The sequence below is a fragment of the Sitodiplosis mosellana genome, unplaced genomic scaffold (assembly GCF_009176505.1).
Source record: "Sitodiplosis mosellana isolate CC-2019 unplaced genomic scaffold, AAFC_SMos_1.0 Smas_scaffold_6197, whole genome shotgun sequence".
NCBI lineage: Eukaryota > Metazoa > Arthropoda > Insecta > Diptera > Cecidomyiidae > Sitodiplosis > Sitodiplosis mosellana.
The window spans coordinates 5,915,407-5,942,543 of record NW_022601438.1 but is presented as its reverse complement, the minus strand read 5'-3'; the positions used below and the strand labels follow the sequence as shown (position 1 = coordinate 5,942,543).

The 27,137-nt window shown below is 36.9% G+C and overlaps 6 protein-coding genes across 32 annotated transcripts; 3 read left to right on the top strand and 3 right to left on the bottom strand.

The window, feature by feature from the left end:
• Positions 1–2,017: 2,017 nt before the first annotated feature.
• LOC129577035 (serine/threonine-protein kinase Warts) lies at positions 2,018–9,986 on the bottom strand. Of its 6 annotated transcripts, none has more exons than XM_055463405.1 (10): positions 9,698–9,986; positions 6,340–7,843; positions 5,936–6,202; positions 5,574–5,822; positions 5,225–5,462; positions 4,965–5,139; positions 4,712–4,817; positions 3,492–4,556; positions 3,137–3,408; positions 2,018–3,024 (listed from the first exon to the last, which is right to left on the bottom strand). In XM_055463405.1, exons 2-10 carry the CDS (start codon positions 6,650–6,652, stop codon positions 2,626–2,628), a joined length of 3,084 nt encoding a protein of 1,027 aa, XP_055319380.1. In that variant the 5' UTR covers positions 6,653–7,843; positions 9,698–9,986; the 3' UTR covers positions 2,018–2,625. The 6 variants fall into 6 exon arrangements, with proteins under 6 accessions (XP_055319380.1, XP_055319386.1, XP_055319384.1 ...); XM_055463411.1 differs by having other exon boundaries at positions 8,048–9,719; XM_055463409.1 differs by having other exon boundaries at positions 9,474–9,719.
• On the top strand, positions 9,851–15,830 carry LOC129577036 (uncharacterized). Of its 20 annotated transcripts, none has more exons than XM_055463416.1 (12): positions 9,851–9,870; positions 12,572–12,706; positions 13,173–13,736; positions 13,867–13,934; positions 14,007–14,131; positions 14,229–14,275; positions 14,337–14,390; positions 14,468–14,594; positions 14,667–14,923; positions 15,003–15,200; positions 15,332–15,391; positions 15,514–15,830. In XM_055463416.1, exons 2-12 carry the CDS (start codon positions 12,596–12,598, stop codon positions 15,694–15,696), a joined length of 1,794 nt encoding a protein of 597 aa, XP_055319391.1. In that variant the 5' UTR covers positions 9,851–9,870; positions 12,572–12,595; the 3' UTR covers positions 15,697–15,830. The 20 variants fall into 20 exon arrangements, with proteins under 20 accessions (XP_055319391.1, XP_055319403.1, XP_055319407.1 ...); XM_055463432.1 differs by lacking the exon at positions 9,851–9,870 and adding an exon at positions 11,058–11,246 and having other exon boundaries at positions 14,489–14,585; XM_055463427.1 differs by lacking the exon at positions 9,851–9,870 and adding an exon at positions 11,083–11,246 and having other exon boundaries at positions 14,489–14,594.
• A 207-nt stretch (positions 15,831–16,037) lies between these two features.
• Positions 16,038–16,838, bottom strand: LOC129577043 (intraflagellar transport protein 20 homolog). The gene is made up of 3 exons (XM_055463442.1): positions 16,547–16,838; positions 16,327–16,481; positions 16,038–16,252 (listed from the first exon to the last, which is right to left on the bottom strand). The coding sequence occupies exons 1-3, from the start codon at positions 16,674–16,676 to the stop codon at positions 16,136–16,138; spliced, it is 402 nt and encodes a 133-aa protein (XP_055319417.1). The 5' UTR covers positions 16,677–16,838; the 3' UTR covers positions 16,038–16,135.
• Positions 16,839–16,983: 145 nt separating this feature from the next.
• On the top strand, positions 16,984–20,667 carry LOC129577039 (NAD kinase 2, mitochondrial). 3 transcript variants are annotated; one of them, XM_055463436.1, is made up of 8 exons: positions 16,984–17,313; positions 17,434–17,492; positions 17,575–17,956; positions 18,893–19,112; positions 19,250–19,593; positions 19,668–19,795; positions 19,885–20,010; positions 20,200–20,667. In XM_055463436.1, exons 3-8 carry the CDS (start codon positions 17,694–17,696, stop codon positions 20,310–20,312), a joined length of 1,194 nt encoding a protein of 397 aa, XP_055319411.1. In that variant the 5' UTR covers positions 16,984–17,313; positions 17,434–17,492; positions 17,575–17,693; the 3' UTR covers positions 20,313–20,667. The 3 variants fall into 3 exon arrangements, with proteins under 3 accessions (XP_055319411.1, XP_055319412.1, XP_055319410.1); XM_055463437.1 differs by lacking the exon at positions 17,434–17,492 and having other exon boundaries at positions 16,984–17,253; XM_055463435.1 differs by lacking the exon at positions 17,434–17,492 and having other exon boundaries at positions 17,049–17,313.
• On the bottom strand, positions 20,591–23,241 carry LOC129577038 (probable ATP-dependent RNA helicase Dbp45A). The gene is made up of 5 exons (XM_055463434.1): positions 22,561–23,241; positions 22,408–22,492; positions 21,868–22,324; positions 21,577–21,743; positions 20,591–21,459 (listed from the first exon to the last, which is right to left on the bottom strand). The coding sequence occupies exons 1-5, from the start codon at positions 22,622–22,624 to the stop codon at positions 20,658–20,660; spliced, it is 1,575 nt and encodes a 524-aa protein (XP_055319409.1). The 5' UTR covers positions 22,625–23,241; the 3' UTR covers positions 20,591–20,657.
• A 290-nt stretch (positions 23,242–23,531) lies between these two features.
• LOC129577040 (zinc finger protein DPF3) lies at positions 23,532–26,151 on the top strand. The gene is made up of 4 exons (XM_055463438.1): positions 23,532–24,799; positions 24,925–25,188; positions 25,270–25,534; positions 25,625–26,151. The coding sequence occupies exons 1-4, from the start codon at positions 24,535–24,537 to the stop codon at positions 25,734–25,736; spliced, it is 906 nt and encodes a 301-aa protein (XP_055319413.1). The 5' UTR covers positions 23,532–24,534; the 3' UTR covers positions 25,737–26,151.
• The last annotated feature ends 986 nt before the right edge of the window (positions 26,152–27,137 follow it).

Here is a 27,137-nt window from a genome sequence, read left to right as displayed (position 1 = left end):
TTATTGAAATGAGCGTAGGAATTTTTTTTTTCTCCATCAAAATTCATATCAATAAATAAGAGATGGGAAAAAAGAGTTTCAAGTGAAAAAGTGAGAAAAAAAACGAAATTTTATTCGTTAGTTTCGAAGCAAAATATTCGTTGACCAATAAATGTTCACAATGTTCTCAATATGAATTTTCGACTTCTTCGTTCATTCTGGATGCCAACAATTACTTTAATTACACAAATACAAATGTATATACATAAATCGTATCAATTGTTAAGCACCACTTGGTCGAGATAATGTGTTCAGGTGTTCATTTAAACCTTTAGTATCGTCTCCGATTTGCTGTTGAAGTGTTTCGATTTTCGATTTATCTAACTAGAAGGACACTTAAATTATATTCACTTCACAATCATTTTTTAATTGAATTTATACTTCGTTTTTTGTTTACTATTTCGAATTGTATGTTTTGTGTATGTGTTTGTGCGACTGTGCGTGCGTGTATTTTGAGCGAGCCGGAGGCGCCGCTCTTGTTTGCTATATCTTTCATTTGTGAACCGAATAAATATTTGTTGATTGTTTGTTTTTCTTTCTTTTTTTTTTTCTTTCATTGTAAACATAACATAAAAATTTTGGTACTAATGTGGGTGTGAGAATGTGTTGCGCGAAATCAACATCGATTTGCACTCAAATTCGAAATGAATTTTGTAAATGTTTTACACCATTCATTGCATTTTAATTTGATTAGTTTGTTTTTTAGCTTATTTTGTTTGCTTTTGAAGAAAATCGTATTTTAAGCCGAATTTTTTGTTTGTGTTCAAAAATTATCGATTATTATTGAGAAAACAATAGTTGAACCAAATAAAAGGGATTACTAAATTTAATCTACTGTATGAAGATGTGTATGGGTGTGGGTGTGGGTGTTCCAGCCGGCTGGAATTTTATTTGTCAATTGAACAATTGAGAGTGCTTTATGAGTGTTTGTGTGTATGTGCGTGAGTTGCTTTGTTTCGTTTTTCTATATAAGACGGGGTTGGTGTGCATTTGTGTCTATCCCAAAAAAAATCCGCTATTGTTTTGTTTTTTCCATTGCATCTGAACCGGTTATTGTCTCCCATAATCTAATTGCTATGTATTTGGCTCGTTTCGACAAACAGAAAAAAAGAAATGTGTAAAAATCGTATCACTTTTGAAAATTTTGCATTAGAGAAAAGAATTCCGTTTTTGTTCACCGGCCAGTCAATCAATTTAGCGACTTTTTACTGCGTTTTTTTTCTATTGATTATCCTCATTTCCTTTTTTTTCTTCTTTTTTTTAAATAAGGGGACGTATGTGATATTTGTGTGTTTGTTTTCTTTGAATTAATTGGCCAGAAAACGCGAGATAAATCACCATTATGTCACATGTATTCAATTCGTGGGAAGTGTGTTTATTCGATTTACCTCGCTTTTATTGTTGCCATTGTTGTTCTTGTATATTGTATCGCCTTAATTTGTAATGAACTGAATTGGTTAAAGCTAATTTGGCGAAACCAGAGATTTTTTTTTTACTTCGTTATAATCATTATTAACACTAGGTTTTGTGAGCTCTCGTAATTGCTGTCTATTTTTTGTGTGTTTTGTTGTTTTTTTTTCTTGTTCTTTCCTATTTTTTGCGCTAAAATTACTAACTGAAGTAGAATATACACAATAACATAATCAATTATTTATATAAATAGTTTTATATGATAAATCGCACATTGAAGACACACTGTGTAGCTATTCTTCCTCTTTCTCTCTCTTTCTCTCTCTCTCTCTCTCTCTCTCTCTCTTCAACTTCTTCTTTTTTCTTCATTAAAATTTAAAAATTATCTATCAAAAACCTTAAACTGTATTTGTATTGATTCTTCACTTTCTTCCTCTCTATCATCAATTTTTACTTGATTCATTTGCATTTTCTAACTAGAATATCGGTCGCAAGCGTCCATGCATTATCATGTGCATTTGATGTCGTTCATTGAATTTGCCATAAAGAAAAAAATTGATTCAGTATATTTGTCTCGTATATATGCAAAGTTTATTCAATACAGTTCGACCATATGTGAATTTCGTTTTTTTTATGTTTGTTTATATTTCTGAATATTTTGGCGCACTGAACAATTGGCCGCAAGCATTTCAAATGAATCTGTTCGTTCGTACGTACGTTGCATCAAATAATTCACGGTGCCAAGAAATTCGACACATTTCCACGTGTTACATGATACATATATAAAATTGAAGGTGAAACGAGAGAAACACGTTTCATCGAGAGTTAACATTTCATGTGTGGCTTGGATTTTCTTTTGTTATTCTAAAAAAATTGTTTTCATTTTCTCTGTTCGCGAGAACGAATTCTCGCTCATCATTCTTTTCTTCAGTTTTAATGTTAAGCACCGACATTTTTTTCCGTTCAATTTTCAGAGGTTGAGGAGAGGTTTATTGGCGCAAAAACTGTCCGTTTCTTGTTTCAATTTTGAGTATTTGTCTTTTTGAAAGTTCTCAACGTATTGCTTTGTTCAAACAGTTCAACGATTTATCGCATTTGTTTGTGTGTTTTGTTTTCGTTTCATTCGTTAATTTGATTTGAATTTCCATCGTTTTTGATGGAACAAAAAAAAACCAATCAAACATACACGGGACCATCTTGATCGGTGCATTCTTGGTTGCTTTTATCATCGGTGAAAAAGCGACGATATGTAAAACCATAGAAACCATGAAATGAAATCGCCGTATTATTGCTGAATGCATCGAATTGATCGGAGTTTTGAATGCGTTCCGGATCGACTTCGTCAAAGTTTGATGTATCGGTTGGATGCTCGATTTTCGGTATGTATGGTGCTTTCTGTTGACGCAGATCGGTGCCAAAATTTATGCCACGGAAGAATCCATGCGCTTTCACTTCATCGGCATTTTTGCCCAGACGACGATCGGACGAAGAGCATAAACGTAAAATCAAATCAGAAGCTTCGGGCGATAGTTTGGACTCGGGTGGTATGTGCAGTGATTGCTCCCAATTAATGACCTGCAATTGAATCAATGAATATATATGATGTGAATGGAATTGAAATGACGATTTGCTTGTGATCGACAATTAGTAGGAATGTATATGATCACACTGGATTCGATTGAATTACCTTTTGTTGAGTTTCGACCGCTGTATTGGCTAGGAACGGCGGTTGACCAACCAGCATTTCATACAGAATCACACCGACACTCCACCAATCGCACAGCTGTGTATAGCCACTGCGTGCCAATACCTCGGGCGCAATGTAATTTGGTGTGCCAACGAGTGAATGCGCCAGGCATCGTTGATGTTCGCGTTGACGGCGTCGCTCCAAAACGGCCGGTTTTATGCCATCATTTGCATCATCCCATGGTTCCATTGAATCTTGTCGCGCGTGTTCGCCTATAGGAATGTCACAAATTGAGTACACACACACCACATAGCAATAAAGGAGTGTTCGACAAACGAAAGTAAAGAATACTCACCAGCTTTTTGATAATATTTTGAATCGTGTGTCCAACGGAAACCCGTACACAACCCGAAATCGGTGAGCTTGATGTGACCATCTCGATCGATTAGAATATTGTCCGGTTTGATGTCGCGATGGATGAAGCCCATTTTATGAACACTTTCCACGGCCACCGTCAATTCGGCGATATAAAACTTGGCCAGCGGTTCATTGAATATGCCGAATTTAATGAGCAGCGACATCAGATCACCGCCAGGGATATAATCCATCACGAAATACAAATTGTCACGATCTTGAAAACTATAATACAATTTGACGACCCATTCATTATCGGCTTCGGCCAAAATATCGCGTTCGGCTTTCACATGCGCCACTTGGTTGCGCTTCAGCACATCGGCCTTTTTCAGCGTTTTCATGGCATAATACAAATTTGGCGTATCAATTTTCTGCACCAGTGCCACCTCACCGAATGCACCCACACCGATCGTTTTGATCTTGGTGAACATGGACTTTTCCATTTTCGCCCGCTTCAATCGTATGTAATTCGATTCCTTTTGATTTAGCATTCGGCGCATTTGAATTTGTGCCTCTTCCGACAAATTGATACGGCCCATCTCTTTTTCCAGCTGATTCTTTCGGAACATTCGTTGCTTGCATGACTTGAGCACATTTTCAACGTGTTGCTCCATAAAGAATTTAAAGGCTTGCGGTGAATAGTGCTTGATTCGGCCTTCCTTCACTTCTTCTTGATCTTTTGAGACTAGTTTTCGTTCGGGAATTGGCGATTCATGCTTAATCTTTTCACATCCTTCCGTAGATGAGTTTTTACTATTTTTGGCGGCGACTGATGTGGATGATGGCGGTGGAGCTGCCGGTTGTTTATTCAATTTCTTGGCGGTTGTCGTTGACATCGCACTATTCGCCATGGTCGTTTTCGTATTGTTGTTTTTATTACTTTTTACGGACGACGACGATGTGGGCGGCAATGGCGGGGTTATTGATAAATTGTTATTGTTTATTATTTCCGGCGAACTTGACATATCACGATTATTGTTGCTATATGGCGGCGGTGGGAGTAACGCTGCGAAATAGATTCAAACGAAAATTCATATTCACATATCAACAGTTTTTTTTACGATGGGGATGAAAGTGAATTATGATTTTAAAATGCCACACAATTCGCCAGGAATATGCTACGAAAAATGTTGGACTTTAGGTTGTCTTTTTTTTACATACCCATGTGATTTTTGGCAGCTTTGTATGCCATTGTGCTCGCATACGATGGCGGTTCGCTAACAGGCACAATATTATTTGCTGGTGACGTTTGATGCACTGCATTTATCTGCAACAACAACAACAACAACAACAACAACAACAAAGATTAATCAAAAGTTGAACAGTGATTTTTCTTTTGTGAATGGTAAACAAAGCATAAAATTTTCTTCATGTTTGCTTTTAAGCAAACTTTAGCGACACACTTTACGCTTACCGATGGCGTTTTCTGATTGATTTTCGGTGCTATGTCTGGCGGTATGGAATTCAATACTGGCGGCGTTGTTGGCGGTGTATTATTTTGAAGTTTCGAGTTCGTTGTCACGCTATTTGTTATATGAGGTTGAATGGACGATGCGTACGATGGCAATGCGGTCGTCGTCGATGGTGTGCTAAAACGGAAAACAAATTGATGTGAATTGTTCAACAAATTTTTGGATTTGTCATAAAAATGCGGTTGGATTGCATTGTGCTTACAGTGTAGTTGGGACTTGAGGTGCAATGGCTGTTTGAAGGATTGGTTTTTGCACTTGTGTCGATTTAACGGACTGCATGATGATTGGTGAATGTGTTTTGCGTTGCCATGAACCGATTTGGCACACATTCGTTGATCTAGATATCGGATGAGGCGACATTGAATTTGATGGCGGCACTGGACTTGGCGATCCAGCTGACGTTGCTGAATAGATTCCCGATGACGGTGACTTGCGATAATCTATCAATTGGAAAAAATTTGATCCAAAACAATGCAATTAATTGACTGAACCGAATCGGGTGCTATGAAAATAATCGAAACTCGAATGACGAATAAGTTACACGCCCTTACCATCTGTTGTACTAGTTGGACTTTGTCGATTTTGAATCGAGGGTGAATAGTTTGTGACACCTGTTGCTATGATTGGATACGGTGGCGGCGGTTCATTGCTATTTTGATCCTGTTGATCGGATGCGGGTGAAAAGCGCCACGACAGCGGATTATCGACCGAACTGTGAGGTTTACGGGGCATCTTCATCATATGACATTTGTCAGTTCCATTTTGCGGCACGACTGGCGATGTACCACGGGCTGGAATTACTGTGACAAAAGAGATAAGAAGAACAAACATTGTTGGTTAATACTTTCAAAAAAATATCTGCGAATCCAGTTGAGCGAGAGAGAGAGAAAATGGTGCAATCAATAAATTCTACCTGGTAATCGCTGATTGCTGCACTGCTGTAGTGGCACATGTTTACCAAATTCGATTGGTTTACAAAATTCTATTGGTTTGCAGTATTCGATTTGCTTGCAGTATTCAATGGGTTTGGCGTCGTAAATTGTTGCTGAATCAGTTGTTGAATTTGATCGTGAACTACCGGCTCCAGAATCAAGCGCTGGACTACCGCGTGGAAATTGCGGTATTTCACGTTCGATGCTCGGCTTTCGAAACAATTTTGGTGGTTGAGCTGGAGCTGAAACTGAGAGAAAAAGCGAAATTAAACACATTTTATGGGAAGAAGACACACAATTTTTCGATCGAAACCAAGCCCAATGGAAACAGTGTCAAAACTCTTTCGTTGACTCATGCCCAATATAGGTTCATTTGTTTGCCTACCTGGTAATCGTTGCTGGCATTGCTGTAGTTGCACTTGTTTATTATTTTCTAAAACATCACTGCGACCATTTTTAATCAAAGTGATTGCTTGTTCTTCCGTAAAGCCGGAGCTCATTAATTGTGCTAGTAAGAGGTTTAGGTCGCATTCGACTTTGGGAAGCGATGGGATTTGTTGGCCGTTTGTAGCATTTGATGCATTTTGCACATCGCTGATAGAAAACATGCGTAATTCCTTGCGTATGGTTTCCAAGGCATTTGTCGCATATTCCGAGAGCCTTGGTGTAGACGGCGTTTTTCCGCCTGTTTGATTCATTGTTAGTGTTTCGGTTTGTCATATCACAAACGCGATATCTCGAATTTAGATTCGCCGATGCTAAAAATGCTACATGCATTCGAAATATGCCCAATCGACGAAAGTGGCGAAAAGTTGTGGATTGATTCCGTTGTTTCGATACAAGATGGGCGGGGTGAACGCTGGAGGAGCACCTTCCGTCTTCTATGTTTTGTTCTCTTTTTCCTGTTTATTCGATTGCTTTGCTCTCTGTCTGTCGTTGTTGCTGTATATTGTTAGCGCCAATTTTTGCCGTTCCACTATTTCTTCCACATTGAACACATTCCAAACGGCAAACAATTGATGCATTCGGTCGAATGAGTAAACACATTTATTACATTTGACTTCGAGCCTTTGTAAATAATTATCGCAATATTGAACACTTTTAGCGGCATATAAGCTCACAATGCATACGAAATCCGAAGAAAAAACAACAAATTCGACAAGAAACTTGACGGTTGTTATCAAAAGAGAGGCAAGGCACTTTTCGGTGTTGTCGACTTTTTATCTCTCTCTCTCTTTCTCACTTCAATTTATTCAGAATGTCATTTTTGAAGGCACAATTCTTTAAGGCACTAAATTTGTTGTCATCATTTTGTTTTTGCTATAATTTTTGTTGCTATTTTTTTGCACACTACGACTGCAAATCTAATTTATTCCTAATGAGAATTGCATTGATCGATCGACCGATCGTAAAAATGTCTGTCACTTTTTATCTAATGGAAACAATGTGACGTCGATCGTCTCGCATGCCAATTCGAAGGAATTATGGAATACATTGAATAGTTCACGTTCGTTTTCGTTTTCTCTCTCTCTCTCTCTCTCTCCCTCTGTATTTCTCACTCTATTTGCACATTAAATTACTAAACGATTACTGCAACATACACATGCACAAAGGGGATCACAATTAAGATGGGTTATTTTCATTTTGCATCGATTAAAACGATTTGTTGTCTATTCGGAATTAATCCAAATCATAGTATTCCCATTTCGATTACACCTCTGCGATGAATTTTCTCAATCGTTTCGTTTTTGTTCCTTCGTTTTCATTTACTTTGGTGTCGTATGTTGAGCGGTACTGTTTGGTGATTTGACGTATATATTAGTAGATATGTAATTTTTTTTTCTCTGTCTCTTTCTTTCGTCTTATAGCTCGGCTTCTCAGCTCTTTGTCTACAAACACCAGAAATTGGAAGAAGAAGAAAGAAAAAAAAAACAAATCGTAATGGAATTTTGTGCACATATCAGAAATGAAACGGGGAAAAAAATGAATGAAGCATGCAAAAAAGAAATATAAAATGAATATTCGCTTAAAATATTTAAATGTTTCAACTATTTATCTGTTTCACATCGCACAAATATTTCGTGTACGCGTACATGTCGCAACCGTATAGAATACATACACGCACCAAACTGAACGAGAGGCGAAGAAAAAAAAATGTACACTCATAAACTGAGTGTGTTGCTGCTGCCTATGTTTCACCCGTTCGATGATATTATCCAAACGAAGGAGAAAAAAAGAATTGCCTTTGCATTCGATGCAATTTACATTTATAAAAATAACAGAAGGAGAACGAACGAGTGAAAAAAAATGAGAAACGGAAAATCATTCATCTGTCCTTCTTTGTCTAAAATTGCAAATTTTTTTTGGATTATTTTCACTACTTTTCGGCTCAGTTTTTAAAGCTCATCCAATTATTTTAACTCTTCTTCTGTTCTGAAGTTTTGTTTTCGGCATATTTCCGATATTCAAATGGAAACTAAGGATGTTTTCATTGTTAGTTGTCCATTTTTTGCATCGATCAATTTGTTATTTCTCTCATAGATCAGGTGAATGCAGGAGAAAAAAAAATTATGCGATGTGCACGTAATTTTCTCTCAATTCCTGAACACATTCATCAATTGAAAATATTTTTTTTCTTCGTTGTTTATATTTGTGTGTTTCTCTCTCACTCTTAGGTTTTCGTTTTAAATAATATTCATCGTCGAAACGCGAGCAGATGTATGTGAGTGTACATATGTTGATTTTTCTCTCTCTCTCTCTCTCTATATTCATATTGTCAATATACTAGCACTAGTAGAATATAATATCTCCTTTGTTGCTACTACTAATGTTGTTTTTGTTGTTGTTGTTGTGTGTTTTTTTTTCTCTGTCGCTTCTCTTCTCTCCGTCTTTCTACATATATTTCACACTGTTGGTGTTGCTGTTGCTGCTGCCATTGATTCGATCCGTTCATGAAAATCAAGAACCGATTCAACATTCCAATGCATAAATTCAATGGTCAATGTATTGTGTATACGTGCATCACTAGCGCATCGATGTGGTTGTGATTTTGTAGCGTGTGTATGCAATGTATATACATATGCGAACAATTCCGAGCGATTGTATATGTGAACAGAAATTTTTTTTTTCTTCTTTCGATCCGAATAGCTGTGCGCTCGAATGGTTGATTATAAATTCTTCACTAAAAATTTCCCTCTTTCTTCGGTTCGAAGAATTTCGACAAATCTATCAGCGAGAGAGCGCAGTGTTTTTGGGCTGCCCGAAAATGTTCAAATGTTTGCATTTCAATTGCGATGGATATGACTATTATTCGATAGATCGACAGATATATAATCTATATGTATATATGCAATCGAATTCGATTCAATTTATGATATTATTTATAAATATAATGGACACACAGAACAGGGAGAACATTTGTTTAGCTGCAGTTCGAATCCAAAGTCATTTAGATGGGAGAGAAAAATAAAAATTGATCATTCTTTTCGTCTCTCTGCGATCGAAGATATATGCTTGTACCATTCTTCACAATATATAAACACACTAAACATCCAAGGCAATTCGAATTATTATGATCACCATTCATTTCGATCGCACACAGATTTCACAACAATTTTTTTTTTTCGCTTCAAGTTTTTATTTTCGTCGATTTTTGCACACACATACGACACATTGCTTCATTTTGCCATTTTTATCGTAATCATTTGACAATCGAATTTGAATTTTCCATTGCACAAACTCACCATTTATCAGAAAATAATTTTAAACTCTTTTTTTTCGAAATATATATATATATATATATATTCATATGCTGACTTTACTGTCACTATATTGTTAAAATGTCGACACCTTCTCATTTCAGCAACTTGTGCTCTGTTCCTCAATTCTGTCCGTGTGTGTGTGTGTACGTTCCAATGTAAGTATATCGTGGAGATGAGTGGTTGTGATTGTGTGAGTGCATTCAAATTGGTTGCTTGGCTTAGTATACGATTGGGCCAGTTTGTATGAATATCAGTGACAGTGAATGTGTGTGAGTGGTACGAATACGAAGCGAATCGAGTTATGCACACGCACATACATACGCATAGCGCGACATAATGTAATAATCATTCTGTCAAAATATAGTTGAGTACGAACGTCAAGACTATCACATTACCATTTAAATTTCGTACTTAAAACGGCGCCGAATGCAAATTTTAGTTTTAGAATGCCTGTATCAAATATAGTGTGTGATAATTTCCCTGGTTTTTCGTTGAATATTGTCCATAAATTGGATTTGATTGATGTTTATTCAAAATCAATTGAAATTTAGCGCATTCCCAATGCAGCAAATATTTTTCGATGAGAATCCACTTTCAAATCTAAAGTACATACTTATTGCCGACCATTTGAAATGTTTTAAATTCGAAATTATTGTTCACGACCCCCATCCAATATACTATGACAATAATCAATAAGTATATCTTCAAAAATTTCAAAATAGTTTCGCGTGGAAATTGAAGTGAAAAAGTGACAAAACATTTCAATCACAATGGGCTTCAATGAAACTGGTCCGATGGCACCATGATATTTGAATTGAACACGTTTGGTATCGTGACTGTGTTCACGAACGATTGACAAGCATGACATTCCACTGGCTTCACCAACAAGCGGTTCACAAGCGGTTTTGCCACACTCCGACCCGATAGACCACTGTAACAGCACTTTGAATGCTGCCCTTTAATTTAAACCAATTCGTTTTCAATTGGATTCGACATGATGGCCACTTCAATTTGACTTTTCATGAAAATCGACTCATTTAATCTCGTTGGGAAATTAAAACCAATTGCAAATATTTTTTCTCTCGAGCAGTAATTTATTGAGGCAAAGCACGCCTATGTCATGTAACTCGCGCTCTCTCTCTCTCTCCCTCTCCGTTAGAACAATAATTTTTTTTCGTTTGCAATTTAAAACCGTAACTCTGGACTTGTGTGTGCAGAAGAAACGAAGAGAAACAACCAGCGAAACGAAACGAAACGAAAGAAACACGGTTTGTGTATTTGTGTTTGTGTATGCGTGTATGCCTTGCCATTTCCAAAGCCTTTGCTTCGTTTCCCTCGTTTTTTTTGTGTGTCTCTTCGGTTGGTTCATTCGCTTCTCTCTCGGTGCTGTGTGTGTCTCGTTTCATAGTTTTGGTTTCGTGTATGGGAATCACGAATCGGTTTCATTGCTCTTACACACAGAAAGAGGGAGACAGAGTTTGCCGTTGCCGACAACGTTGTGATGTATGTGGATCTCCGCGCGCGCCTTTTGGTATGTGTGCGATTTTTTTTTCCATTTCGCTACCCAGTCACTAAATAGTGATTCTTCTTTTTCTTATTCACTTTTTGCCCATCTTTTTCGTAATCGTCACAATCGGCTTGTAACAAGCAGGCATGTTAAAAGTTGTACGACTGAAATTGTGCATGGCGGACATAAACTAAGAGCGACAAAAGTAATTCAAAACGCAAGAAAATTCGAAGCAAACGACAAAGAAAAAAAGAACACACATAACGAGAGAGAAACGAAAAACAAAAGAAAAAAAATTCAATGGAAACGTAGTGTAAAAATCGCTAAAATTTGCTATCAAATGAGTGTGTGTGTGAGAGTGCGAGAGATTGAGTGTGAATATTTTTTTTTTCTTCTTCAATTCGATTCAAAAAGTGTTCAATTGATTTCGTCGCATTGCGATTTCCCTCAACAACAACAACAACAAAAAAACGAGAATTTGCCGATAAATTTTCGCCGACTATTGAATTTAACACGCAAAGAGAAAACCACTGGAATAAAAGAAAACATTAAATAATCAATAATAGAATATTTGTAATGTGACACGAGGCATCGGACACTTAAAATGAAAAAACGAAACTAAATAGAGAGAAAGAGAGATTAAAAAAAACCGACTGTTGAATCGAATACACATTTTTTTTCGCTTAAAAAGACCGATTTTCCGAAACGCCGTAAGATACAGAGCTATCGTGGATGTAGTGGATACACAGATATACAGAGAGAACGAGTGTTTTGTGTATGGTTCATTTGCAAATGCACAAAAAAGAACGAAACAATTGTGGCGCCGAAAAAAAAAGTATAAATCCAGTAATACCGAATACGTAAAGCAAGCAAGCAAACTTAACAAGAAAAAAAACGTAAACGCCAAGCAACAGAACACAAGCATACATTCCATTTCGATCGATTCGCATTTGAATTCGGTGTGCTTTATAAGAAAGTGAAACAGCAACAGCAACAACGTCCGAACAAGAAATAAAAAAAAACACTTATCCCGGTGTTTGACGAGCGCGAGCATAAACAAATCGATAAATTGTGTGCATTTTTTTTCCGGCGTTTCATTTGCCTCTCCTAATATTCCTGTGTGTGGTCGCCCGTGTGTGTTGTGCTTAGCCGCTTCAAACACAGAAATATCGACGAAATTTGAATAATTTATTACATTTCAATTGCATGTAGCCGAAAACGGTTTACAAATCGCTGTTGTTGTTATAGATTTTTGTTTCTTCTGTTCTCGTTTTCTGTTCTGTGTGCGAAAGAAGAAGAAGACGAAATTATCCACGAATTTATTTCTCTCTGTTTTTTTCCCGCTCAAGTATTAACAGCATTTATACGACACAATGGGTGCATACTTATCAGCACCGCTCACTGAAAAAGAGTCCACCGATGAGGCCAACGACTATTTAGCATGTGGCGCGAGCCAAATGCAGGGCTGGCGCATGTCCCAAGAGGTAAGTGTTACAAATAAATGGTTTAACTTACATGCACATACATATCAAATGGCATATTGGCACATCCGAATGAATAAAAATCCACCGGAACAAGAGGGTTTCGTGTGCTGTAACCACGTTGTGCCGCTTGCAATAGCATGTGCACTTTTCACGGTGCGTACACTCCGATAAACTTGAACGAAACACACCGGTCAACCGTTCTTTTTTTCGCACTTCAATCATTTTTGAAGGTTCTGATTTTTCTTCTTCTTCTTCTTCATCTTCTTCTTCTTGTTGTTATTCAATCACGTTTGGATGTGCCGCTATACCACGTGCACTTTTCGTAGACACCATTCATTTCTCTCTCCTTCTCTCTCTCTCTCTGTGTGTTTCCTTCTCCTTCTCCGCTTCTCTCGTTTATTACCGCTTTTGTTGACACATGATGCTCACTGTTCTGTTCTGTTTTTTTTTGTTGGTATTTTTGCAGGATGCTCACATTTGTGCATTGAATTTTGACATAAACACATCACTGTTTGCCGTGTTCGATGGTCATGGCGGATCGGAGGTTGCATTGTATTGTTCACAAAAGTTGCCGGAATTTTTGAAAAATGTCAACGCATACAAAAAGGGTGAATTTGAACAGGCGCTCAAGGATGCATTCATTGGTTTTGATGCGACACTAGTCAATGATGATGTTATAGAAGAATTGAAAAAACTCATACCCGATGACAAAGTCGACGAAACCGATACGGACGAAGAGGCCGACGAAGATGAAGAAAATATTCATGAACTGTGTAACGAGGGCCGGATGCCGTTGAATGAATTGTTGGAAAAATTGAAGGATCCACAGATGGCAAAAATTAAAGCCGGTGAATCGTCAGGCACATCGAAACCTTTGTCACCATTTTTACGCGGCAGACGAAACGGTAGCAGTAGCAGCAGTGGCAGTGGAAGTGTCAGGGGCAGTGGCAGTGGTAGTGGTAGTGCGACCGTTGAAAACGGTGAATGCTCTTCGGCATCGGACAGCACAATTCAACCACGAAAACTTGATGTAAGTAACCAATAGACTAGAACATACAATCGGTTTTCGGTTGACAAACCAACATTGGAAGAAGTTTCATTTGAAAATTGTAAAAGTTTGATTGAATGTTAATAATGAATACGATATGTTGCTCATACAGAGTACCGAGGAAGAGGCCGTTTCCAGTTCAAGCGCATCGGTTGAGAAAAAGGCGGAGCCGGCTAACAGGTAACCATCGAAAAAGACCAGGAATCGTTTTGAATAACTATAAGATTTATGTTTTAATTGCCTCGTTTGCAGTGTTTCAAATGGCCCATCCAGCGGTAATGGCCCATCGAGCACTGAGGGTGCATCAAGTTCAGAGCCAAATGAGCGCAATTCTTGTAACAGTCCAGACAGCTCGTCGACAGCCAATAAAACTGCCGGTATACTTCAATTAAAATACTTATTCACCTTCAACATTTGGATGAATGTAATTTCTATCGCAATTATTTTGAATAAAAAAATGTTCTCCGATTTTAGATGATGAGAGCAAGAATCAAAAGGAAACATCATCATCAAGCTCATTGGTAAATAGCTTTGGTTTATATTATATTTATCCTATGATTAAAACTATTTGTTATACCTTAGGATGATTCGGACGAATCAGAACACGATGAAGAAGAGGAGGAAGTGGAAGATGAGGTATGCGCAGTTTTACCATTGGTTTTCCAACAATCGATTTTTTTGGCCATTTTTATAAATTGATCGAATTTAAAAAGAAGTCGGGTGTTGTTTTGCAGGAAGATGAAGCTGACACCGAAGATGATGAAGAGTCCGAGGACCAAGATCATGAGGAATACGAAGAAGATGAGACATTTTTGAACGGCATGTTCGAAGGTATAAAAAGTTCGTCAAACAAATATTCCATTCATTTTGAACAAAGTTGTTAATGTTATTGTTTATTGTTTTTGGATACAGGGCCTGGTTCATCGTCTGGTTGTACAGCCGTTGTTGCATTGTTACATGAAAATGAGCTGTTTGTTGCAAATGCCGGTGATTCGCGTTGTGTTGTTTGTCGCGACGGTAAAGCAATGGACATGTCTTTTGATCACAAGCCCGAAGACACAGAAGAATTGGAGCGAATTCGTAAGGCTGGCGGTCGAGTCACAATGGACGGTCGTGTTAACGGCGGTTTGAATTTGTCACGTGCTATCGGTGATCATGCTTACAAAACGGTATGCCGCATATACTTAATTCAAATGAATGAAAAAAAAAAAAAACAAATGATAATGAACATTCACATTCAATTTTCAGAACAAAGATCTGAAGCCGGAGGAGCAAATGATATCTGCGTTGCCAGATGTCAAACGTGTCAAATTGTCTCCAAAGGATGAATTCATGATTTTGGCATGTGACGGCATCTGGAACTCATTGTCCAGCGATGAAGTGGTCGATTTCGTACGTACACGAATACAAAGGGGTGAAACAAAAATGTCGGCTATCTGCGAGGAGGTAAGTGGATCGAATGGAAATCCATTCTAAGAAATTAAAAATTATTGCCTCCAAATTGATAACACAATTATTCATGAGCGAAATTTATCATAATTCTCAAATAAAAAAAAACAATCTCTGATTATTTTCAGTTGTTCACAACGTGCTTGGCACCAAATACATGTGGTGACGGAACTGGGTGTGATAACATGGTAGGGAATTTCCCATACGATTTTTACTACGAAAAATTCTTTCTGCTGTTCAAAACTCCAAAATATTCTTTTTTTAACATTCTTCTATCCCTTTCCATCTCTCTCTCTCTCTCTCAATTCAGACCGCGGTCATAATTCAATTTCAACCGTTGCTAACGGAACGATTTCAATCGCAAGACATTTGTGCCGATGAAGTGATTACCTCAAAGAAACGACAAGCGTCACCAACCAGCAACAACGATGAACTGACCACAGGCTCATCCAAACGAATTAAGACTGACGATAAGATCGAAGCAGATGAATGAACCCCAGCGCGCCACACATACACACATAAAATATTGATTAAGTGAAAAGAAAACATGGGATAAAAAAAAACCAGAACAAAAACAACAACAACAACATCTAAATAATAAAATAAAATAAACAAATAATACATAAATACATTTCGTATGAAAAAGATGAAACAGAAAAAAAAACCAGAAAAAATTCAAGCAAATGAATGTCACTTATTTGGTAGGGAAATGAAAAAAAAAACAACAACAACAACAGTTTAAAAGCAAATCTAACGAGTGTGAGCACAAAAAAAAATGTTTTAGCTTCAGCACGGACCATTATACATAATATGCAAAGTGCATTGAGATTGAAATGGATTTAAAACACAAAAATCGTCATTTATTTTCAACCAAAACAACAAAATACACAAATTTGAGAGAAAAAAAAAACAACAACCGAGTTAATGTTGCTCTATTGATTTTCGTAGAAATTTTCAATCAGCTCCTGTTGATTCGCTTCGATGCGTTGTAAGTATTGCAGTTGTACTTTTAGCTGTTCCAATTCCATGGTACGCTCCAGAGTTTCATTCTGAAATCCAAGACAGAAACAAAATAAAAATGGAAAAAATGTGTCAGCGAAATTAAGATGTAGAAGAAACTTACTTGAATATCTTGTTGTTCAGCTTCACGTTGTTTGGCCATCGATTTCAGTAGGTTTTGTGCAGCAATTGCATGGCTTTTCTCCTGTTCCACGTCATTGACAATCGTTTCGGCGATAACAATGAATTCATCGATTATTCTCCGAAACTCTTGCAATTCTATCGACAAAAAACTCCCATCAATCAATACATCTTCATATGAAAAAATACGTGTTTGCTCTTACTTTCTGTATATTCTCCGCTTTTGTCTTTTAAATCAGATGTTTCGCTTGCTATATTCGGATCGAGTACGCGTAAATTGTATAGATAATCGAAAAATAAGCCATTTTTCGCCAACTCTTCGGTCATTTTCATGGTTTTATCTTTCTTTTTCTAATATTTCTTCTTCTTTTTTTTTCTTCAAAAATTACCCATCACATAAACAGTATGTTTTGTTCAATGAACGCATAATCCGTTACTAGGACAACAAACGGCGAGTACGTTCCACGATTTTCGCTTCAACGACATTTTACATTTACGGAACGTACTCTGTCCCAGTCGTGTGATAATGTACTAAAGTTGTTTTTCGTTTTTCGTCAGCGGTGTACGTGCATAACAAACAATATGCAGTGTACAATGCCAATTGTCAAAACAGTCTTACTTCACACATTTGATTAATATGGTCGTTGTAATTGTATCGACCGATTGAGAAACGTACCGAATAAGAAGAGACAAAAAATTAACCAGAACGCACGAAAGAAGACACGAGAAAAGAAGAAACAAAAAATAGATGAGCACAAATGTGTGTTCGATTTGTGTGGAGAGCAAGCGAAATAGACAGAAATCGTATCAGAATAATTTCGTTGCGATTCATTTGGAACGGTCGTTGATAAGGCGAAATTGGCGGCGCATAGTGGAACATTGACGACGACGACGACGACGAGATAATTGTGTAAGGAAACATGTAAAATGATGTTTAGACCGGCACGGTTTATATGTCAACTGACAGCAGGTAAATTTTCGATCACGAACCGAAAAAATAAAGTGTTTATTCAGTGGATGGTTTTGTAGACAAAAAAGACCATTTATTGTAATTCGGTGAATCAATCGATTTATTGTTTTATTTGCGCAGTTTATCAACTGACGTTCGCACTTGGCGCAATGGATACTTGAAGCCATGAAAGTGTTATGGTTAATTTCAAGCACATTATCCTCATCTTCTGAGCCCCAATTGATTTTCCTTGAATTGCTTTGACTTCTCTTTTTTTAACAGGACAAACATGTACAGCATCACAACCATTATTGCATCCATTCAAGTATCGTAAGCGAAAGATTTCGCTATTGACCAGACACTACTATCGGATCGATCAGTCAAATCGGAAGTCAGTCGCAATGGCAGCAGCCGCATCGGCCGAGCATCAATCAAACCGAAAGTTTCAGTTCAAAAAAGCCTTAATCGTCACGAAACTCTCACGCTACGAATTTGAACAACACAAAAATCCAAAACTGACCAATTTCCAATTGGAAAAATTACTACGCGATCGTGGCACGGACTATGATTTATGGCTGCACTATCATCACATTCACAAGGATTTCGAGCGAAAGGTGGCCGATAGTTTTAGAGAACATGGTATTGATGTGAAATTAGTGAACAGGTATGTGTAGAATGAATTTTCGTCGAAACTAAAAATAATTGTTTTTGTAAAATTGTGAGCATTAACGATTACTGATGGCATTCGTTTATCACTCCAATTCCGAGTACATCACGTGCACATTCTGTTTGAACGCGTAATCAAACCGAAACAAATCTCATGTATTACCACCATATAAATATATATTTACACGTCAAGTAGTAAATAAGTGCGTCAATGTTATTTGCACAAGGTTGCTGCAACAGCAATATACCACAGGCGATCCTGGTGGCACCGATTGTAATGTGTTGAAAAACACATTGTAACACACAGGATTTTACTATCGATGCCACAAGGTGTCGCTAGTGGTAATGCTCTTGCAGCAACGGTGTGGTTATTTGGCTTTGGGAAAACCATCATCAAATCAAAATATAGTACAATCATTCATCAGATAATGTCAAATTTCGATTGAAAGTTTCGCTTGTTGCCAACGCCAGAGCAAATTTCCGCAGAAATTTCCTAATCTTTTTCAATTACATTGACCTTTTCTCTGCTCAAGTGTTTTTCACTTGTTCCTCGAATCAAACGTAAAATACATACACAATATATAGCATAAATAAAACCAAACGATTTTCAAAAACATGTGAACCAATCCCGTTCGATGCATGCCGCTTGCGCGCACTCAATATTGATAAGTCAAGATGATAAGATTGCGATCCAATTATGAAAACAACATACGGTGACGTTGTCATTTTAAGGCAACCAAATAAATAAATAAACTATTTTTAATCACGGCCATAACTAATAATAAAACGCATTTTTGAGTGCTGCGCATCAAATAAACGCTTGGAGAGACAATAATAACAACAAAGACGAAGCGTAAACAGATTGTTGTTAGATTGGAACATGAGAAATAAAACGTTGTATGGCATTCATTTTGATTTTGTTGATTGTTTTCAGGGTGACGCTATCGACAAAACAAACCGAATGGGCTGATATTGTGGTACCGATCGGTGGCGATGGAACATTTTTGTTGACGGCTAGCCGAGCATGTCCGATATTCTGCAATACTAAACCGATTATCGGATTTAATTCCGATCCAGATCGTTCGGAAGGCCGTTTAATGCTCTCCAAACGATATTCACACGAGCCAAATGAAGCTGTACGGAAATTAATTCAGGTAATTTATTCGAGTGGTCCCATATTTTTTCTTTAAGTTAAATTTTTAGATTCTCAATGCAATACATCTATATATATAAAAATACATTCTCTGGAAATACGAAGATAAATTTAATGATTTTGACTCATTTTTCGTAGGGTGAATTTGAATGGCTCTACCGAACTCGTATTCGAATCACGATGCTTGGTCAAAACGGTAATTTACCCGAATCGTTTGATCTTCAAGAATTGGAGCCCAGAAGAATGGAACTGAATGAATATCCAACGGAAATGCTGAATGAAGCTGACGGGAAAAAGTATCGTGCCAAAGTGAAACGCATCCTTCCGTATTTGGCATTGAATGAAGTGTTCATCGGTGAAACACAATCAGCGCGTGTTTCACATTTACATTTACAAATCGATGATCAAAATATACTCAACAAAACCAAGAGTTCGGGTCTATGCGTTAGTACGGGAACCGGATCATCATCGTGGTTGACAAGGTATTTGAGGCAAAGACATTCGAAACATTGATGTACAATATTTACTAAACGATTGATTCATTTATTCTTTGCAGTATTAATAGACTGTCAAAGGAAAATGTTCGAGAGCTTTTAGACTTGATCAAACAGAATGGCATAAATACACATCTAAACGCCGAAGATATCGCTGATAAATACAATGCACGAATCATGTTCCCACCAGGTATATTGGAATTGATTCAAGTTTCGTTTCAAACTCGTTAGATTGGTTCTGAATTTGAACAAAAAAAATATTCCATTGATTATTTTCAGATGATCCAAGACTGTGCTATGCAATTCGAGAGCAAATTTGCGTTGGCGTTTGGCCGAAACCGAAAGGATTCGAATCAAAGGGATATGCTAAAAATTTACTAATCAAATCTCGATGCATTGATGCAAGTGAGTTTTTTTTGAACATTTGTTTGATTTTAGATTTTATAAACCAAATTACCGTTTAAAAAAAAAACGAAGATTGCGGAGCAAACAAAAACGCTTCTCTGTGCGCACATCTGTAATTTCCATATCAATTCGACAAATAGAAAAAAAAAGAACAGAAAAAATTGAATTTTCGTCAATTTGTCTTCACAGGTTTGGTAATTGATGGCAGCATAGCGTATCCGTTTAATGATGGTGCCAAAGTACTGCTAGAAATCCATCCAGAAGATGCGTTGCAAACAGTTGTCATGACTGACGAACGGTGATACTCCATTGGGGATATAGTGACTATGTGGACACACACACACACACACACAGAGAGAGAGAGAGAGAGAGAGAGCTATTGAACCAAACGAACGAATATATTTTAATTCATTTGAATATTTGATATGAAACAAAAAATAACAACTAGCATTTAAGCACAGACGATGTTATCGATCAGAACAAATTTTGAGGAGGCAACGAATAAAATGGGCGCGTACAAACATTGCTGCGGTCATTTTTCGTTTTGTGCAAAGTGCAAAATCTAAGCAACAATTAGGAATTTTATTTAATATTGTTTTATTATACATCAATAAAATCAAAATTTTACAACGTAATTTTAAATATTCCTAATTCAAAGTTTTTCGTTTTGATTTATTTTTTGCGATCGCTTTTGAATTGGTGCTAAGTTTCAATGGATTTTTCAAATGTTGTGGTTTCTTTTGTGTGTTGTTGGTGGTATCTTTCGATTTTTTCTTCCGTTCAAATTTCTCTCTGTTGATATTGGCAAATCGTTCGTCCACTTGTCCATTGCCGTTTGCCTGTGCCGATGATTCTCGTTCCGCTTTCTTTTTGGCCAAATATTCTTTCTCTGCCTTTTTCCGTTGTTTTTGTTTTCGTTTTTGCTCCGTTTTCCATTTATTCTCCATTTCATCCGGATCTTGGCCATCTTCAATCCATTTCTTACGCCGATAATTCTGGGCACGTTCATCAAAATCTTTGTTGTCCAATTGCATTTCGCACTCACGTCGCGAAACATTGACTTGCATGAAAATCCGTTCGACCATCTTTTGATCGATCGGATGCTCGGTGAGTTTGGTATTGATCGCCGATTCAATATCGGACAAGAATTCTAAATCACGTGGAAAACGAAAGATGGAAATGGCCAAACCACTGCGACCAGCACGTGCTGTTCGTCCTACACGATGAATGTACTCTTTTGCCTGCTTCGGCAAACGATGATTGATTATCAGCTGTACATTCGGGATGTCTAGACCACGACTCGCCACATCGGTTGCAATCAATGTACGCACATGATTCGATTTGAATTTACTCAATGCGGCCACTCGTTCGCGCTGTCGCATAAAACCGTGTAGGCACACATTCTCAATTCCGACCGCATTCAATGTCATCGATAGCAGTTGACAACATCTGGAAATTTGGTTGAATTTTCGAATTTATTCAAAAGTTGGAGGAAATCTCAACGAAATTCTTTTCAAAAATGAAATTCAAGGACTGAATAGAAGAACATTTGACTATTCAACTCACTTTTTGGTATTTGTAAAAATCATAACGTTAGCCGCTTCATTTTCTTCGCGATATTTTCGAAGCGCTTCAATTAAAACCATATCACGATCGTAGTCCGCACATAAAATATACCGTTGATCAAGTGTATTAACAGTAGCCACTTCGGATTGCTCTGCCCATTCAAAAGCCTGAATTTGAAGATGATTGGAAATTATTTTCAAATGTAACCAAACATTTTCAGGTTCAAAAGTGAACTGATGTTCAAATTTAATGATAAAAACTATGAAAAAAGCAAAAAAAAGGTATTTTTACCTGATCTGAAATCGGGAAAATGCTTGATTCCTTTAGAAAATCCTTGAGCGTTGCGGAGAAGAATAGATTTTGCCTTTCTTTCGGCAGGCAATTTTCAATAATGGCAAGATGTTCGTCAAATGCACCGCCCAACATTCGATCTGCCTCATCCACAACAAGGAATTTCAAATTATCAAATGAGAATGTATCACAACCGGTTAGATGATCGGCCAATCGACCGGGCATCGCAACAACAATATGCGGCCGATTCTGTAGCTTTTGACTTTCAATCATCTGATCCGTACCACCGGCTACGACACACACTCGGACACCCATCGTTTGACCCACCACCGAAAACTGCTCGGAGATCTGATACGCAAGCTCATGTGTTGGTGTTAAAATCAAAGCAAAATGATGAGTTGGCTCCTCACTCAGTTTTTGCAAAATCGGCAATGCAAATGCGAATGTCTTTCCCGATCTAATCCAAACGTGGCGAAAGAATAATTCAATCATTGCAATCACAAAAGTTACATGAATTTCATCAAAAGTGAATGAACTTACCCCGTTTTAGCAGCACCAATACAATCCGAACCCGACAAAATTTGTGGAATACAACTCTGTTGAATGGGTGTCGGCTTCTTCAATCCTTAATGGAAATGAAACAAAACACTTTAGTTAGAAACAAATTTCGAGAATATTCGATTTGCAATTTACCCAATTTCGCCGTTTGTCGCACGATCCATGGCACGATTCCAAGCGATTCAAATGTATCTGCCATATTTTTTTTTTCTCTTCGCTCAAATCACTGTTAAAATCAATGAAAAACAAAAACAAAATCCTTCAAATGATCAAAATAAAAGCACAACGTGCATTGTTGTGAATACACACAACACGGAATGCAAAGCACATGCTCATCTGTCAATGTGAACTCATTTCCAAAATTTCAATAGAGTTTGCTGTCAACAACTGTCAAACGTTGTATTCGGTCATTTGATGGTGTGCGAATTAATACAATATCATTTGAACATTTTTCTCTCGTCGTTCAACGAAAAAAATGAGACATTGAAGAAGGCTTCGCTTTTGGAAGAGAGAAAAATTAGAATATTTTGGAACCGAAATTTTTCACCATTTTTCAAGTGAAAACTGAAAAATGAAATATAAAACACACTATTCAAACTTCAAAGAAGTGTTCGTCTCTACGGGGAAAAAATGTTCATGAAGGACTCTTATGTGTGTTGAATGTGTTTGGATGCGCCAAGAAGATGCCGTTATCGTTTGCATGATGGCTGTGCTTGTTGTGTGTGTGTTATTTTTTTTTTTTGCTTTTTTGACAATTCTCAACTATTCGAAATCTATGCCTATTGAGATGTGCCGAATGTACACATTACACATACACACACCAAACGAAATACAGTGCTCTTTCTTTCTGTGTGTGCTACATACGGAGCAGTAATAAGGAGACATGGAATATTAGATGGAAAGCCATACCGTATGCAATCTGTCATAAAAATCGCAATTGCCTGCGTGTGTCCCGTGTGTTTGTCTACATGTGCATGTGTCGTTGTGTATGTGTGTGCCTGAAATAATGGTAATGTACGCGTACGTTTTTCTCTCTCTCTCTCTCTCTCTCTCTCTCTCTCTCTCTCTCTCTCTCTCTCTCTCTCTCTCTTTCTCTTTCTCTGGCTGGCTGGCTGGCTGGCTGTGTGTATCAGAAAATTATATTCATTCCCTTTGCTACACACCGCTGTCGCCTCTGACTCAATACACGAAGCAAACACGACACACACCAGAAAAAATAAATTGAGTGTTTCAGAAATTGCCTTGGATTATCAATTCAACGAATCTGGTCAGTCGATCCAAAAATTAAAATACAGCCGCACGACAAATAAAAAATTCATTTGAATCCATACACAAAAATTTAAATATGGTGTTTTAAAAACAGAACAAAATGTTTGCCAATTTCAGGCAATCGAATCGTTGTTGTTCGGCTGTGTAGCGAAAAAAAAGTTAAAAAAATCGTTTCGAACAAATTTTTTTCTTCCTAAAAAAAAGTGCTCTTGACGCGACGTAGGCAATCGTAGTGCTTCTTCTTGTGTTGTAGTTAATATATGTGTTAAATAACAACAGCAAAAATTATAAAATACATAGAGAGAGAGAAGGGAAAGAAAACACGAAAATTGCAGATCAAAAATTGTCAATCAATTGCTCGGGCCAAACAGAAAAAAATCGAATTTATTCATTTTCATTTGAATTGACCGAAGCAAAAATAAAAACAAAAATAATCGCCATTGACATTTCAATATTAAATATTAACAATAACAACAAATGAAATGAAAGATGACGAAAAATGTCCCAAAGAGAATTAGAATGAATATTTAAATTATTGTGTTTGTTTGTATTGGCTACACGGATTTTTCAATTTCCAATTGAAATATGTGTCTATTCGGTGGTGCAACATCATCACACAATCTATTTTATAATTGAGAAGAAGAAGAAGTACTGTGTGCGCTGAAATTAAGAGAAAGAGTGAGAGAAAATACAACACGTACCGTAATTATATTGGGCTGTTATTTGAAAGCAAAACGTCGTACATTTTACAAATAGAAAGAAATATTTTTTTTTCGCTTCGAATTTCATAAAGGAATTTAAAATAAAAACACAGACACGTACACATACACATCCATAATAATGTCATCGGCGGCATCAGCGGTTGATTTTCAAATTGCAAACACAGCTAATTTGGAGAAAATCGAACGATTCATGAATGCTGGAGCTTATCGAGAAAATATTGAATATAGTTCGAATTTTAATACACGCTTATGTATTGAACGACGTTTACGTTTACCATTTTTCGATCCACAAACGGGTGTCGCACAAAATCATTGTTCGCTATTTATGGCACGACGACAACGAATGCCTGGCTTTCGAAGTGGACAAATATATTCGTATCCAGGTGAGAGAAATTTCATCAATTCGTCGTTTCTTTTTTCTCGTTCGAAAAATCCATCAAATTGATGTATACCCATGATGTATTGGAAACTAATTAACACCTAATTGTTTGTTATTTTGTTATGGTAGCGGCACGATGGCGAAAGCATCGACGTCAATATCTATCGAAAATGTTGCGACCGTTTAGCTCAATTGGTGCGATAACTCCATCGACGGCTCAAACAAATGGTACGCCCGTGGCAACCAGCATCAGCCATCGACGTCTCGATTATGGGAACAATGACACAGAAACGGATTTCAATGGCAGTGCATTTCTCGAAGAGAGCTCATCATTGGGCGGCGCTGGTGATACATCGGATAGTAAGGATAGTCAACATATTAAAGAAGATATTGGTAGGATTTTTTTCGGCTTTTCGAAGAAAAAAAGAATTTGCAAACAAAGCCGAATTTTAATCTTTGTTTATTCATATTTAGTGCGTCCTTATCCGAGCGAATGGTTTTACGATGAATACACAAATGAAATGGACGGTTTGGAAGAGCCCAAATCACCGGTTGACGATGAATACGACTATGATCCACGTTATGGCAATAAAAAACGAAGGAAACGACGACCGGCCACACAAAAACTACAGCGCAGTGTACATACTAATGACACACCACGCAAACGAGCTTCTGGCGGTGCCAGTGGTTCAAGACGTGGCCGTCGCAAAACGGCAACGGGCAAAGGCAGTAGTGCATTGTATGCATCTTATATCTTAATTACCTTTAAATTTCATTTCTTTTTTTTTGTATAATTTTTCATGTATTTTTCTTCATTTTTCATTTGCAGAGAGCCTCCGCCGAGCCCACCATCGTTCGAAACTGCAGCTGCTGCAGCGATTGAACAGAACAATGACGACAGTCTAAACGGTGATTTACGAAGTTATCGCAAATACATGTGAAATGTAATGGGATTTTAGCAAAATGAAGTGGCTATGGCAAATATTGATGGAAAAACCAATTGTTGTACTCATATACACACAAAAACACACACACACACTTATACAAAAGAAAAAAGTTTCACGCAAATGAAATAATGTTGATTTTAACATCGACCACAAATGATATATTATTATTAAAATGCAAAACAAATGAGAGAAGAAAAAAAAAATACAAAACTAATTTCATTAAAATATTTAAGAATCTTGTTTGATAAAAATTATTTCATTACAAAGACGATAGTTTACTAAATGAATAAATAACAAAGGAATTTCATGTATTACTTATTTACATATATATATGTATATGGTTTTACAGTAAAACCATTCATTAAAGATGATCGAAAAAAAAGAACAAAATCAGATCGAAACCATAAAACTTTTTGTAATTTTTTCATTCAATCCATCACTTAGACAGATTTTAATTTGACCGGGTGAAAGAGATACGATTATTTCTTTTTTTCAATTTTTCCAACTTGTTAGACTGAATTCGAGTTGTTTCCATACCAATAGACTGTTTTTTTATTTCGTTAATTTTCTCGTTTAGGTTCGCATTAAAGAATTAAGAATGTGTTTTATTTATATCAATTTATAAAGCTCTTGATGTGTTGCTAGGAGACAAACCTACCTTGAAGCCAATAATAGCTCCTTTTTTATGTTCACGATCAACTTTTCTGATGAAATATGACTTTGAATGCTTTTCGAAGAATGAAAATTCATTTGAACACGATACCAGACGTTCGACCACCTGCTGAACCACCCTTTTTTAGAGAGAAATTTGCTCATTATCGATATGAATACGAGAAAATGGGCGTTTCGTTTATTTTAATGTGCAGTTCAGATTTCAATTCATTTCATGTTCGTATTATATGAGATAGGCTTTTACCAAATGGCACGTATGGTTGGAATGTACTTTCAAATATGCCTTTTTGGTGGAATTCTATGATGAAAACCCATCGATTTACATATCCAAAAAAATTAGCATCATTCTTATTTTAGTCAAAACAGAGACTACTTGATATTTAGAAAAAAGGATTATCCAGGATGTTTTTTAGCTTTTGTATTTTTAGACGGTTCTTCTCAGTACCGTCATGACGTAATGTATCGCTTTATCTTTGGTCATCGTAGTATGATTGAAAATACGGTAATTTTCCTATTTAAAAAAAAGACGCATGTTATTTGTAGAAAGGATCAAGTCTCCTACTGTTCTTATGAATTTATTAAGCTCTTCGTATGTTGCTAGGAGGCAACCCTACACTTATTACCATGAAGCCATCGCTTCTTCTTTTCCTTTGTTCTTTTTTTTCCGACAAACAATGGTTTCGTTTGGAAAAATGGAAAAATATTTGCAGGCACATTCCTTCA

Excerpts from the sequence above, each read along its gene's own strand:
- LOC129577035 (XM_055463405.1), bottom strand. The coding sequence starts at position 6,652 with ATGAATCAAACAGGCGGAAAAACGCCGTCTACACCAAGGCTCTCGGAA. Across the intron at positions 4,557-4,711 it reads AGCTGCCAAAAATCACATGG|CGTTACTCCCACCGCCGCCA; the intron begins GTATGTAAAAAA and ends TCTATTTCGCAG. Across the intron at positions 3,025-3,136 it reads CGGTCGAAACTCAACAAAAG|GTCATTAATTGGGAGCAATC; the intron begins GTAATTCAATCG and ends ATTCAATTGCAG.
- LOC129577036 (XM_055463416.1), top strand. The coding sequence starts at position 12,596 with ATGGGTGCATACTTATCAGCACCGCTCACTGAAAAAGAGTCCACCGAT. Across the intron at positions 14,595-14,666 it reads CATGTTCGAAGGTATAAAAA|GGCCTGGTTCATCGTCTGGT; the intron begins GTTCGTCAAACA and ends TTTTGGATACAG. Across the intron at positions 15,201-15,331 it reads TGTCGGCTATCTGCGAGGAG|TTGTTCACAACGTGCTTGGC; the intron begins GTAAGTGGATCG and ends GATTATTTTCAG.
- LOC129577043 (XM_055463442.1), bottom strand. The coding sequence starts at position 16,676 with ATGAAAATGACCGAAGAGTTGGCGAAAAATGGCTTATTTTTCGATTAT. Across the intron at positions 16,482-16,546 it reads AAGCGGAGAATATACAGAAA|AATTGCAAGAGTTTCGGAGA; the intron begins GTAAGAGCAAAC and ends TTTTGTCGATAG. Across the intron at positions 16,253-16,326 it reads CTGAACAACAAGATATTCAA|AATGAAACTCTGGAGCGTAC; the intron begins GTAAGTTTCTTC and ends CTTGGATTTCAG.
- LOC129577039 (XM_055463435.1), top strand. The coding sequence starts at position 17,271 with ATGATGTTTAGACCGGCACGGTTTATATGTCAACTGACAGCAG. Across the intron at positions 19,796-19,884 it reads ACGAATCATGTTCCCACCAG|ATGATCCAAGACTGTGCTAT; the intron begins GTATATTGGAAT and ends GATTATTTTCAG. Across the intron at positions 20,011-20,199 it reads ATCTCGATGCATTGATGCAA|GTTTGGTAATTGATGGCAGC; the intron begins GTGAGTTTTTTT and ends TTGTCTTCACAG.
- LOC129577038 (XM_055463434.1), bottom strand. The coding sequence starts at position 22,624 with ATGGCAGATACATTTGAATCGCTTGGAATCGTGCCATGGATCGTGCGA. Across the intron at positions 21,744-21,867 it reads TTTTCCCGATTTCAGATCAG|GCTTTTGAATGGGCAGAGCA; the intron begins GTAAAAATACCT and ends CTTCAAATTCAG. Across the intron at positions 21,460-21,576 it reads ATTTTTACAAATACCAAAAA|ATGTTGTCAACTGCTATCGA; the intron begins GTGAGTTGAATA and ends CCAAATTTCCAG.
- LOC129577040 (XM_055463438.1), top strand. The coding sequence starts at position 24,535 with ATGTCATCGGCGGCATCAGCGGTTGATTTTCAAATTGCAAACACAGCT. Across the intron at positions 25,189-25,269 it reads ACATATTAAAGAAGATATTG|TGCGTCCTTATCCGAGCGAA; the intron begins GTAGGATTTTTT and ends ATTCATATTTAG. Across the intron at positions 25,535-25,624 it reads GGCAAAGGCAGTAGTGCATT|AGAGCCTCCGCCGAGCCCAC; the intron begins GTATGCATCTTA and ends TTTCATTTGCAG.